This window comes from Loxodonta africana, chromosome 12 (genome assembly GCF_030014295.1).
Source record: "Loxodonta africana isolate mLoxAfr1 chromosome 12, mLoxAfr1.hap2, whole genome shotgun sequence".
NCBI classification, from domain to species: domain Eukaryota; kingdom Metazoa; phylum Chordata; class Mammalia; order Proboscidea; family Elephantidae; genus Loxodonta; species Loxodonta africana.
The window spans coordinates 54,953,616-54,967,791 of NC_087353.1; the positions used below are offsets into that span (position 1 = coordinate 54,953,616).

The 14,176-nt window shown below is 49.5% G+C and overlaps 1 protein-coding gene across 8 annotated transcripts in view; it reads left to right on the forward strand.

Moving 5' to 3' along the window:
• CRAMP1 (cramped chromatin regulator homolog 1) overlaps nt 1–14,176 on the forward strand; it is a 47,683-nt gene that overhangs the window by 879 nt on the left and 32,628 nt on the right. For 6 of the 8 annotated variants that reach the window (XM_064295333.1, XM_064295334.1, XM_064295335.1 and 3 more), the window contains exons 2-3: nt 1,265–1,584; nt 13,421–13,614. In XM_064295333.1, coding sequence (XP_064151403.1) covers nt 1,266–1,584; nt 13,421–13,614 — 513 coding nt within the window. In that variant the 5' untranslated portion in view covers nt 1,265. Of the gene's footprint in view, nt 1–1,264; nt 1,585–12,978; nt 13,226–13,420; nt 13,615–14,176 lie in introns of those variants that run through there. The other 2 variants (XM_064295340.1, XM_064295339.1) reach the window with 2 other exon arrangements.

The following is a 14,176-nucleotide window of genomic DNA, read 5'->3' on the forward strand; positions in this document are numbered from 1 at the left end:
GCTGATCATTTGGTGGCAGAATATGGCAGACTAGTGGTATTCTTACGATCTTATTTACCCATTTCCAGACTTTTGTATAGGAAGTCGTTGTCCTCTTACTGTATTTCATTCTTGGTGTTAGTACCTAGCTCTTGTTTTCCTTTAATGGACTGTTGCCCTCCTCAAACAGTTGTGTTGTGCATGGTATCAAACAGTTGGGGCATAGGATCTAAATCTGTTTAAAAAATCCAATATATAGCTTTCATACACAGTATTGGATATTTCTGGCCACAAAATATTGACCTGTCCCTGATTCTCTTAGTTCAACTTTGATCAGACCTGCCTTCTGGGTTGCAAACATTTTTACCCTCATTGCATCTTATTGTTGTTGGAATTTTACACGCTGCGGGTAACATAGTTAATGCAGGAATTTTATTTATGGTTACCAAGAGTTTTGACAATTTTCTTCTGCTTATTCCTGCCCCTGGACCTGGAAATCACCTGGGGCCGTCACTTTGACGGCTGCCTCCAATCTGTTAGATGCAACAGGCTCCTTTGTTGCAAAAGCATTTTTTTAAATCCGTAAACCCCCAGCAGCAGCAAAAACCCCACACCCTGGGATGCAAGATTCCCAGAAACCCCAAGCTCATGGTCCCTCTGCATGTCTGTTTTCAAATCAGAAAGCGGACGGGCAGCCGCAGGCCACCAAGGAGTCCCCTCCGCGGGCCGGCCACCCCGCGCCCCTCCGCCTCCGGGGTCCATCAAGGCCCCTAGCCCCTGCTCCGAGGCCACCTTCAGGAGCCCGCGTGCGGGGCAGGTGCGCGGGCCCCGGGAGCCCCACGCCGGTTTCCAGGGGCGGGGAGGGGGTGGTGACGAGGCCGGAGGAGCTGAGCGGCGGTCCGGCCCGGGCGGTGCGGGGGAGCGAGCCGTGCGCGCAGGCGGCCCCGCGGCGCCGAGGCCATGAGCTGCGTGCCCGCCGGGTACGTGGCTGCGGGACCGGGCCCGGCGCGGGGGCGCGGGCCGGGCCGCTGCCTGTGTCCGCCTCAGGGCCGCGCCGCCCAGACGCTCTCCCTGGGCCGGGCCGCGGAGGGGGAGCTGGGCCGCAGCCGAGAGTCCCGGGCCCCGGGTCCGGGCGGCGAGGGCAGGCGAGCGGGCGGCCGGGCCGGGCCGGGCCGGGAGGGGATTGGAACAAACAACGGCGGCCATGTTGAGAGGGAATTTGTGCGGCTAAAGTTGTCCCCGCGCCCCGGGCCTGCCGCCGCCCGTGGGCCTGTCCCCTGCCCAGGATGACAGTGAAGTTGGGAGACGGCGGCGGGGAGGACGGGCTCAAGAAGCTGGGCAAGCGCGCGGCCGATGAGGACTCCCTGGAAAGAGAGGGCGCTGGTGGAGGGGACGTGGCCGAGGAGACGAGTGGCACAAAGGAGGCCGAGCAGCCCCTCAGCAGCGGCAGCGCCGGGCCCCCAGCCCCCTGCGTCCCGCAGGGCTCCCCCCAGGACCAGCACCACTTCCTCAGGTCCAGCGTGAGGCCGCAGAGCAAGAGGCCCAGGAAGGATCCGTCCTGTGCAGGCAGCGGAGGCAGCGGCAGCTCCGGGGCCCGGGGCAAAGGTATTGTGAGCCCCAACCCTAATCTTGGGGTATCCCTCATGGCTCCTGTCAGGGCCTGGAGAGCTCTCCCTCCCTTCCCCCAACCCACACCTACAAACCAGGCCCCTCCATTCCAGGCTGCTCCACATCCGCCCCCTCCACATCAGCCCACCTCCATAGTAGGCCCCCTCCTTGCTAGCCTCCCTCCACACCAGGCCCCTCCATTCCAGGTACCCCCTATAACAGGCACCCTTCATACCAGCCCCCTTCCATACCCAATACTCTCCATACCAGGCGCTTATGACAAGGGTGGCCCTCTGTAGAACTCTTGTGGACATGCGCTGTGGAGGGGCCAGGTGCCCCCTTCCTCCTCCAGAAAGGGCTATGACTTTCTGTGTCTCAATTATTTTAAGAGGCGGTAAGTATTCTGACTCGATGGTGACGGGCTTTTGGTTTTAAGGATCCTTTCTTTGGGCAAGCATAATAGACTACTTATGGGCTGTTTTTTCCACTCCCCCGCCCCCCCCCCCATGATAAATTTGTGCGGTAGGCAACTTTAAGCAGTGGGAGATAGTTTGGAAATGGAAAGAGGAAATAGGTGCTGTGTCTTTCCCAGATGTCCCACAGTGGGAGGACAACAATGGAGTGGGCTTTCCAGGCTCATGGGTGGACGGAAGGTCAGTAAGAGGCTGGAAGTGAAGGACTCAGCTCGAATGCATTCTGCGCAAATGCATGAGGGGTGGCCAGATGTGGCCCTGTGAGGTTCAGCCAGGGTTCACTTTAGTGCCTCAAAAGGATCTCACCTGGGGCAGAAGGTAGGGGAAGTATTTGTGGTCTGGTGGTGGGAAGGCACAGCTGCCAACAGTGCTTGTCCTTGTTCTCTGAGGTGACCAAGAGCATTATCATTTCCTGGGTGCCTTCCCACAAGCGCAAGAAAGCCTAGGGTCCGTCACTCCTGAGGAGCATTCTCCCCATCACTCCTGAGGGGCCTTCTCCTCCTCATTGTCTGCTGTTACTGATTTATATTTCTGCTCTCTTTATTTCTGACCAAGTTAGTAGCAGTTGTATAAATTGTAAAAGTAACATTACTTTCCGATGAATTTTACCAGGAAAAAATCTTTTACTTGGTTCCCTGGAAAATGATACTTTAAATTTGCTAGCTGGCCCTGATGGTTTTAAAAAGTAAATATTTCAGGAGCTGGCAGAGAACCCATTTTGGAAATCGGGGTCAAATATTCCCCCTTCAATTCAGCCTCTGGAATGGTGGCGTTAATAATTTTTATCAAAAAAAAGGTGTTTTGAAATGGAATAAGATTTAAGTAAAAGGTGATTTAGAGAATATGTTTCAGAAATTTAAATGTGCCTCATATGAGTTTGTTTTGGTGTGAAAAGTTGCCTATGGATTAGAAAAACATTATCTTATCTGCTTAGTTTTGTAAAAAGTAACTTTTTGTTCTTAGTCACAGGTATGTCTGCGTTATCCCACGTCAGGGCCTTTGGTGGCTTCAAGGGTTTGTGGTTTCTCGAGTCAGAGCACTAGACTGACTTGGGGTCCAGCTGCCCTGTCACCCTGGTTTTCTGACCATGTCTCAAGTCTGATCTTTCATCAGATGAGTGTCCTCACGGGACAACGTGAATGCTCCACTCCAGTGAAGTGTGGTGCTAAAATGAAATTAGATGTCAGCATGACAGAACGTTATGACCTGGAAAGGTGAAGTGGTGCTGAAACCTCAGATTGGGTTAGCTATTTGGCAGTAACGGGAAGAGGGCAAGTTTTGTTTGCATGGTTGCATGTGGCCTGGAAGGTGAGGAAGGTCTCCTGGATTAACCTCTGTGCTTCAATCATTGAGCTTTCAAATGGCACTACCATTCCTGGTTCTTGTTGCAGTGTGTGGCTAGGAGCAGCAATTGACTTTTTTTTTTATATCTTAGTGAAATGTGAGTTTGTTAGAATCTGTGCTCCTTGCGACTTCTGTGCTTTCCTATTTTAGCAAGCAAGGAATTTTTTTTTTTTAAAGTAAACAATGAAGCTAAAACATAATGGTTTTTAGGAGGGTAGTAGGAAGCAAATCCCCTTGGCTTCACAGAACTCCTTGGCCAGCATCCTGCCTCCTCTTGGCTACACCGCGCTCATGGGCTTCCTGGGTCCTGTGGCTGCATCTCACTGTGCCTAAGACATTCGCCTCCCTGAGCTTCAGGGCAGCCTCCGCACAGTCATTGCTGGCATTGACTGCCGAGGAGGAGGCTAGGGGGCCGCCGTAGGCCATCATGTTCTCTGGCTAACCTTTGGAAACAGTCCGTAGAGGTCTGTCTCCTTCCCAGCTTATAGAAACCGCCACCCAGGCTGGTGAACACAGACCAGCAGGGAAACGAGCAGCACTGGCATTTTAACATTTTTCACATGAAAACAACATAATTTCCATTGTGCCTAACGAAGCACACTCCTTGGTGTTTCCTGTTGGTTGATTGCCAGCTTCAGTCTTACTGGGAGGAGAACCTGGCCATGAATTTAGAGGACCAGACTAGGGAAAAGGGGTCCCTTCTTGGTCAGCTTTCCTCCACACTACCGTGTGACTTCTTTCTCTAGATGTTGATGAAAATTGTCTCTTCTGGTAAAATTAAATGCTTTTGGAATTGGTAGAAGGGAGGTAACTAAGATCGAGCTCTCATGTGTAGGCGCCTTGTGTTGCTGTCACTTGTTTTTTAAATGGGTGCCGAAACTGAAGTTTGTTGTTTCGGTAAAGCACTCGAGCTCAGCGGGGCTGCTCAATTCCAAACAAACATGCCTCTGGCCCTCCACATGGCCTGAAGTGGCCCAAGCCCACACTGGGGACCGAAACCCAGAGTCAAGGAGACTGTATCCAGACAGACCAGGGACCAGGAGGCATAGACCCTGTGCCCTTCCCTGTTTGGCCAGTTTGTGATCTAGGGTGCACTGGGCAAATGAATCCATCTCTTGGAGCTGTGATTTCTTTGTAGATGGGGGCAATATAAATGCCCACCTCACTGTAGTGAATGATGAATCTTTATAAGTTGGTTAGGGAGTCCCTGGGTAGAGCAAACAGTTAAGTGGCCAAAGAGTGGTAGTTCGAACCTCCTCAGAGGTTCCTCAGAAGACAGGCTGGTGATCTGCTTCTGAAAGGCCACAACCTTGGAAACCCTATCAGGTGTTTCTACTCTGCACACACAGGGACACCATGAGCTGGAATCGACTTGATGACAACTAAAAACAACAACAACATGTGATGGGCTCCCAATGCTTCCGTTATGGAAAATGTGCATAGTGTGAGGTTAGGGACTACAGGTTGCGGGGGGAGGGGAGGGGTCCCACCTGTGTGCTGGAGAGGGCAGAGGTCTGAGGAATGCCCCTAATCTGTGCCCTGTTAGACTGACTGGGCTAGTGGATACCTGGGGGAGGGGGCAGAATCAGAGCTTCTGTTTCCATTGCCACCTTAACCCCCTTCTGAGAACCCAGGGACAGTGCAGCCAGTCTGGAGGGGCCCTCTTGGGTATCCACAGAAATGCAGTAACGTAGCCTGGTACAGGTTCTACTCTTGTTTATGCTTTGCATAATTTTGTGGGCTGCCTGTAGCTTCTTGGTGTTTTTAAAAGACGTCTCATAGAATATCTCACCATGGCACAATTGGCTTCTGGGAGACTGGTGCCATGTTGAAAAGAGGGTCAACCCAGGAGGCGGGAGACCTGAACTAGACCGGAGAGCTGCCACTTGTCACATGGCTGGTTTGGTTGTGTGACGGGCATGACAGGCCTGGACTTTCGGTTCCCACTGGGGGAGATGGTCACTAAGAGATGGGTTTACCTGAATTCAGGACAAAGGGTTCTGTTGTGCAGAATGGACCTGGGTGACCCTGGATCAGGAAGGAGAGAACAGTGTGTACTGGACAACACAGTACCTGAAGTTGGGAGGTTTCTTTGTATGGGGGCCTCTGCTTAGCCCTTCCTTCTCGGAGAGCCCTAGGGCAGGAGCGGCACACAAGGCCTTGTGCCTTGTCCAGACAGATATATCTCCCTGTTGCTAGTCTACTTGCCTGTGTCTGAGGTTGCTCTCTTAACAGCCGCCCTGAGGCCAGGCTTTCTGATCCCTCCTGCCCAGTCTAATCCAGTCACTGGTATTTCGGGAAGTAAGACACAACGAAGAGTTGGTTGAGCGCATTGCAGCCTGCATTGTGACGTCAGGTTGTTCCAGAAGCCCACACACCTAATGGGAGAAGAGGAGGAGCAAGGAAGCATTCCCACTGACCCTGCCCAGTGTACGGCTGCACACCCTGGGTGAGGCCACGTGCAGTGGAAGACGCCCCAACCCAGACACACACTCCTGGCATACAGGAGAGACCACATGGGCAGTTGGTCAGGAGACTTGGCCAGGCTTCTGCAGATGAGGCAAGACGGAATGGTGTGGGATTGAGAAGAAAGTGCCTGTGAACAAAGGTGCAGAGTTCCATAAACTGTACTGGACGTCAGAGATACAGATACACGTAGATACACACACACAGGAGTCCCAGGGTGGCACAAACAGTTAAGCACTCAGCCACCAGTTGAAAGGGTGATGGTTCAGACCCACCCACAAATGCCTTGGAAGACAACCCTGGTGATCTGCTTCCAAAAGGTCACAGCTTTGAAAACTCTATGGAGCAGTTCTACTCTGCACACCTGGGGTTGCCATGAGTCAGAATCAATTAGACTCAGTGGTAGCTAACAACAATATACGTATGTGCACGTGCACACATACACATTCATACCCATGTATATGACACACAAAAAAAATTTTTTTTTTTTTTAACTGTAGAAATGACCTTGGGGTCACAAGGGGGAGGAGAGAATCAGCATCAGCCCAAGGCTGATTCCTATGAGGCAGAGGCCAGACATGCTTCCTCCCTTCAACCTTATTATCAACCTTGACACCAGCCATCCCTCCCATAGCACTCTACTTCTCTGCTGGGTTTAGTAATTCGTTGCAGTGGCCACATACAACTCACAGACCATACTCATGATTATGAGGTTTATTAAAATTTAGGGTCAGGAATGACTTCAGTCAGGACAGCTTCTCAGCTGTCCGCACAGGCAGGCCTCTCTCTGGCCCTCGGCCTCTCGGCCTGTCCTCTGCCCTGCTTGGGCAAGTGTTACAAAGCTCTTTAGCTCTGACGACAAGTGCCCAGAGGTACCCCACTCCACCAGCAAGCCTCCTGTCTGAAGGTACTCAGCTCTCTTGCTCCATGGGTCAGCTCCCTAGCTCCGTGGGTCGGCAAGCCTGCCTCTGCAAAGTGCCTGGAGGCACCCCAGTCTGCCAGCAGGCTTCCTACCCGAAGGTGCTCAGCTCTCTTGCTCCATGGGTCAGCACACCCACTGTAACCACCTTGCTCCGTGGGCTGGGAAGCTCACTGTGCCACCTTCTACTGGTCTCCTTGTTCTGCTGCTGCCGGTCCTCTGCTGCACTTGCACCGCATCTTGCCATCTTGCAGCGTCTCCAGTGTTAGAGCTCTCTGTCTCCTGGATCTAGGAGGTTCTCAGTGCAGGGACCCTATGTCTAAAGGACATGCTCCACTTGTAGTGAGATCTCCCTCTCCTCTGGCATTGGCTCTCTTCTAAGCCTAGCAGGATGGCAAAACTGACCAATCCCCTTGTTAGGATTCCATACATCTTATTTGCATGGTCCTACCCCCACAGGTGTTCCATGAACCTTACTTGCATTATTTTCAAGCTGTCTGATCCTGTTGGTGGGCCACAAGCACGTTATTTTATAGTCCCCTTCGATCATTTATAGTCCCCCTCAATCATTTAAACCCTGGTGGTGTAGTGGTTAAGTACTATGGCTGCTAACCAAAGGATCAGCAGTTCGAATCTGTCAGGCACTCCTTGGAAACTATGAGGCAGTCCTACTCTGTCCTATAGGGTTGCTTGAGTCGGAATCGACTCGACGGCACTGGTTTGGTTTTTTTTTTGGTCTCAGTCATTTGGTGGGAATCACAAAACTGGTGAGAAAGGCCATATAAAAGTGATTCATTGCACCACAAACACACATATACATACACATATATGCATGTATGTAATACACGTGTGTATCTTCACATGTGCATACATACGTATAAACGTGCACTGACATAGCAACATTTGAATGTGGATTTTAGAGCTAAGCTAATTTTCAAATGCCTCATTTACTTTCAGAACTAATGTAGTTTCTGTGGAATATGACTGTGGAAATGTCTTTTACCAATGAAGTATACTTTAGGATTTTGATTTTATATAGTGCATTATGTCTTAATTTGAATTATATGAAGATATAAAAGAGGAATGATTTCAGATAGCAGAATCACAGGTGAACAGTAGTTCTGTAATGGATGGTGGTGCACAGAAGCATTTTACTATGTTAAGTAACCACAATGTTCTTAGCACTGAAGGGCAGCGTGAGAAAGGCTAGAAAAGCAGGCATGCCCCTGGGTGTGTGCTGGGAAGTCAGAACGGCCTTTCTAAAACCGTTAGAAAGTCTTATGTTGCTCGATGAAAGGGCATACATTTTGATAGAAACAATGGGATTTTAACTGTTTTTCTCAGTGTTTCAGGCAGGAGGGGGAATCTTCAGGGCCGAGGTGGAGTGTGCAGGAGTATGCCGAGTCTTATGGTACCTCAGGCTGGAAGCCCGGCCGGAGAAAGGCCATCCATATTGAGGAGGCAGTGGGGGTGACATTTGACATGCAGAGATGACCGGGAAGTGTCTTGGGTTCTGTGTGGTTCCGGCTCATCTTCCTGTCATGGATGAGGATGCCAACGAGTCTGGTGGTCCTAGGGAGGGGTTCCTGTGGGCACGGTGGGATGGGATCTTTAGAGGCCAGTTAAACTATGAGTGATTGGGAGTCGTGTTTGTTCGGTTGTTGACCATCTGCTGTGTGGACTAGAGGAGCTTCCAGGGGTGGGCAGGACTAGTGTAGAGGTGAGCACCTGGCTGGCAGTGCAGAGGGGCTCCTCATCTGTTTGATGGTCCCCAAGCAGCCCTGAGTGGTGGCTGCATGAAGCCTGGAGCTGGGTTTGGGGGTAAATGTAGGACATGGATCATACTCTCAGAGAGCTCACCGTTGGAGTCTTGCCCTTGGACATCATTTCCTTCCAGGTTTTTTGAGTGCTGACCTTTCATCTTGCAAACTATCGTGAAGCCTCTTCATGGCCTCAGAAATAGAGTAAGAGCTGGAGTGTTGACTTTGGCCTTCTGCTTTTTGTTGGGCTTCTCACACTCACCCCGAAGCATGGGAAAAAAACCCACGCTGACCAGTCTTGCCCAAAAATGTTTTCTCTTTCCATCTCTCGCCTTTCTCCTTCGTCTATTCTTGCCTGCTCCTGTTTTTTTCCTCTCCAATTGTCACTTTCTGTTTTCATCAGAGTTTTTTGGACTGAAAGTGGTCAGCCACTCCTGGGTGGTCACTATCACATTCTACCACGATCTCTCTGGTCAAATCATTTTCCTTAGCCCACTTCGTGGCATAGAGAACACTGGAATGGCATTTCTGTTCTAGATGCCAGGTGGGAATAGAGCAGGTGGAAAGCAGGCCCTTCATTCTGTGATGGTGCCTTTAGACCATGAACACTGAACACTTATGTGTGCAGCACTGTCCTGTCACCTGGCATGTTCTGCAGTGATGGGACACCTTGTTCTGTCTGAGAGGGGAGCCATCTGCCTCACGTGACTAGCAAGTACTTGAAATTTAGCCAGTGAGACAAAGGAAATGAGTTTTTACTTAGACTTAATTCATCGATTTTTGAAGGCCCCTAGGTGGCGCAAACAGTTTGTGCTCAACTGCTAACCTTAAGGTTGGTGGTTCAAATCTACCCAGTGGTACCACGGAAGAAAAGGCCTAGTGATCTGCTTCTATAAAGGTTACAGCCAAGAAAACCTTAGGGAGCCGTTCTACTCTGTAACACATGGGGTTGCCATGAGTCAGGACCGACTTGACACCAACTAACAACAACAAAAACAATATTTATGGTTAAATAGCTTCACGTGACTATTGGTCCCCGAATCAGACAGTACTGTGCTAATGAAGTAGAGATTTCAGTGTAGCTGATCTGTTCTCAGGAAGAGGGCCCGTAGCTGAACTGATACACTTTCCCAACACAATAAACAAAGGCATTCCTTAGAGCTGACTGGTTTTTTCTGTGTGTGACAGGCACATTTTGCTTTCTGACGCCTACCGAAGGGAACCGTTTCCAAACGCTTTATGTTGAGAAAGCAGTGCAGACTTATGTACACAGTCTGCGAGGCACACAGGACAGCCGTGAAGAGCAAGTCTCCGTCCCACCCGTGTTCTAGGCAGCCAGCTGGTAGCCATTATTTGTGTGTTTTTCCAAAGAGGGTCTTTGGGGGCATTTATAGATTAACAGCAAATAATCCGAGAAGCTGGACTATATGAAGAAGAACGGGACATCAGGATTGGAGGAAGACTCAGTAACAACCTGTGTTATGCAGGTGACACAACCTTGCTTGCTGAAATTGAAGAGGACTTGAAGCACTTACTAATGAAGAACAAAGACCACAGCCTTCAGTATGGACTGCACCTCAACATAAAGAAGACAAAAATCCTCACAACTGGACCAATGAGCAACATCATGGTAAACGGAGAAAAGACTGAAGTTGTCAAGGATTTTATCTTACTTGGATCCACAATCAACAGCCATGGAAGCAGCAGTCAGGAAATCAAAAGATGCATTGCATTGGGTAAATCTGCTGCAAAGGACCTCTTTAAAGTGTTAAAGAGCAAAGATGTCACCTTGAAGACTAAGGTGTGCCTGACCCAAGCCATGGTATTTTCAATTGCATCATATGCATGTGAAAGCTGGACAATGAATTAGGAAGACCGGCGAAGAATATTGAATATACCACGGACTGCCACAAGAGCGAATAAATCTGTCTTGGAAGAAGTACAACCGGAATGCTCCTTAGAAGCAAGGATGGCAAGACTGCATCTTACATACTTTGGACATGTGTCAGGTGGGATCAGTCTCTGGAGAAGGACATCATGCTTGGCAAAGTACAGGGTCAGTGGAAAAGAGGAAGACCCTCAACGAGGTGGATTGACACAGTGGCTGCAGCTATGGGCTCAAGCATAACAACGATTTTAAGGATGGCTCAAGACCAGGCAGTGTTTCGTTCTGTTGTGCATAGGGTGGCTATGAGTCGGAACCGACTCGACGGCACCTAACAACAACATAGATTAACATTTATTTCTTTCTCATGGTCTCTTGTGGACCTGTGTGGCTTTCCTCTGCTCCTTAGGGACAGACCCATGCTGAGAAGGTGAGGGATCTGGACCCTGAGCCCCTGTCTGCACGTGGGCCCTTGAGTGCCCTCACTGAATCCACCAGGAAGTAGCATCCATAGGAATTCTCCAGGAAGTAGAACCCATAGGAAAAGCCCATGATGATTTCATTAGGAATCATTTTAATAGTAGTCTGCATTTGTCTGGATTTTGCTTCCTAAAGCAGTTTTATTGTCATGTATTTGCCTTTGTTATACAATTGTCTCAGAGTTTGAAGCTTTCTCACCATTTTATGGCCCTGCAGTCAGTTGAAAAGCAAATACTGGTTATCACAGGGAGATGCTGGAAGTTCTCTCCTGTTCATGCTGGGAGAGGAGGAACGGGGAGGGGGTCGGAGCATTGGGTCAGGTCATAAAAGTGCTCTACCTGTGCCTTTAACTCTTGCTTGCTGTCTCTGCTCTCCTAGGAGCCCAGAGGTCTTGATCCTGGTGCAGGATCACCATGTTCCCCAGGGCCTCCCACTTATTACCTCCCTCTTCCAGCACTGCTTTAAAGACTGTACATAAGGAAAGCAACTGATGCTTTCAGAGGAGTTACGGGGTTACCAGGTCACTCTCAGAACACCAGGCTTTGATGGTGGAGATTAACGGAAAATAAGAAGTTTTCAGATTTTAAAGATTATTAGGCATTCAGTGATATATATTCTGAAGTACTGGTAAAGTAGAGGGTCAGTAAAAATGAGGGAAACCCTTCATGAGATGGATCGACGCAATAGCCACAACGATGGGCTCAAAAATACCAGTGATCATGGAGATGGCCCAGGACTGGGAAACATTTTGTTCTCTTGTACTTAAGATTGCCAAGAGTCGGAGCTGACTTACCGACTTATGGGCAACTAACAACAGCAACGTTCTGAGGTATCATATCTAAAAGAAGATGAGGTTTTACGCACTTCTAAATGTTTTCTTTTTTTAAAAAAAAAAACTTTTGTTGTGCTTTAAGTGAAAGTTTACAAACCAAGTCAGTCTCTCACATAAAAATTTATATATACCTTACTACATACTCCCAGTTACTCTCCCCCTCATGAGACAGTCCGCTCTCTCCTTCCACTCTTTTTTTGTCCATTTTGCCAGCTTCTAACCCACCCACCCTCTCATCTGTCCTCCAGGCAGGAGATGGCAACATAGTCTCAAGTGTCCGCCTGATCCAAGAAGCTCCCTCCTCACCAGCATCCCTTTCCAACCCATTGTCCAGTCCAATCCTTGCCTGAAGAGTTGGCTTCGGGAATGGTTCCTGTCCTGGGCCAACAGAAGGTCTGGGGGCCATGACCACTGGGTTCCTTCCAGTCTCAGTCAGACCATTAAGTCTGGTCTTTTTATGAGAATTTGGGGTCTGCGTCCCACTGTTCTCCTGCTCCCTCGGGGATTCTCTGTTGTGTTCCTTGTCAGGACAGTCATCGGTTGTAGCCGGGCACCATCTAGTTCTTCTGGTGTTAGGATGATGTAGTCTCTGGTTGATGTGGCCCTTTCTGTCTCTTGGGCTTGTGATTACCTTGTGTCCTTGGTGTTCTTCATTCTCCTTTGATCCAGGTGGATTGAGACCACTTGACGCCTCTTAGATGGCTGCTAGTGTTTAAGACCCCAGACGCCACTCTTCAAAGTGGGATGCAGAATGTTTTCTTAATACATTTTATTATGCCAATTGACTTAGATGTCCCCTGAAATCATGGCCCCCAATCCCCTGCCCCTACTACACTGGCCTTCGAAGCATTCAGTTTATTCAGGAAACTTTTTTGCTTTTATTTTAGTCCAGTTGTGATGACCTACCCTGTATTGTGTGTTCTCTTTCCCTTCACCTAAAGTAGTTCTTATCTACCATCTAATTAGTAAATGCCCCCTCCCACCCTCCCTCTCTCCCTCCTCTCGTAACCACAAAAGAATGTTTTCTTCTCAGTGTAAACTATTTCTCAAGTTCTTATAATAGTGATCTTCTACAATATTTGTCCTTTTGCAACTGACTGGTTTCACTCAGCATAATGCCTTCCAGGTTTCTCCATGTTATGAAATGTTTCACAGATTCCTCACTGTTCTTTATCAATGCATAGTCGTAAATGTTTTCTTGAGTTTGAATTTCCATTTGCTTGTTTGAAAAGATGCTAAGAATTACTTGAACCAAGACTTAATTTGAAGAAGAGCCACCTCCACCACAAGTTACTGTTGCATCAACTCTGACCCATGGCACCCCCGATGTGTGTCAGAGAAGAACTGCGCTGCATTGAAAAGCAGTTTCTGTTCACAGAGGGAAAAGACCCTGGAGCCTCCAATGTGGCCAGGATATCACGTTGTCCTCTGACTGCCCGTTTTAAACAGTTCCACTTAACCGTCCTCCTTCTTCTCACTGTAAGCGTGTTGTCAAGCATCGACAGGTCAGGTTGGGACCGTGTTGTTGCTGAGCCACCTCTTGGGGCACATGGGATCCCAGGGGATGTCCTGCTAACGCTCTCGGTTGAGGAGTGTGTAAGGGCTGCTGGCCGGTGGGTCTTCCCAGTTCCTGGCTCCCTGGAGCAGATCACCACATGCTGCTTTCTTTCCAAGGATCTGACAGTGGTGGAGCATTGTCTGGAAATGGGCCTGGGGCCACCTCTGCTGCCCCTGTGGGGGGCTCGCGTCCATCCTCCCGGAACCTAGGCTCTGCGGGAGGCGAGAAGGAGGAAGGCAAGAAGGTCCGGCGGCAGTGGGAGTCCTGGAGCACAGAGGACAAGAACACGTTCTTCGAGGGGCTGTATGAGGTGAGTAAATGGTGGAGGGGAGCAGCGCTGTGTCCTGGCCATGCTCACTGCTTTGTCTTTTCTCTCTGTCACGTTTCCCATCTTTCTCACCACATGGTTGTTTGGTCCAGCAGATTTGAGACTGTCAAAGTGGCCAAGGCAGGTATGGGCACTTGCCCTCTCCTCCACTAATGTACTTACTCAGTTATCTATTTGTGTTAATATAGACTCAGGGATGTTATTTATTCTGTTTTATTTTCTGGGTCATAACCCATTTGTATCTTGCTCATGTTGTTTCCCGAATTGCCCCAGATTTGGCCTCTAGGGGCCTCTTCAAGTCGGCTCCTGTGTCCTCTCTACACATTTCTCTCATTCTTTGAGCTCATCCTCACTTTCTGGCACCCTGAGGCAGTTCGGACTCCCGTTGTACTTTCCCTGTCCCAGACCTGGAACCAGCCATTTCCCCCAAAGAGCTCTGGTTCCTCTTGGGAAGTGGTGTTTTAGAGCAAGCTGTGGTCACTGGTGTGCTTGTTGCTCCTGGGGTGCCATTGCTGCTCAGCCTGTCCCATTATTGCTGATGGGC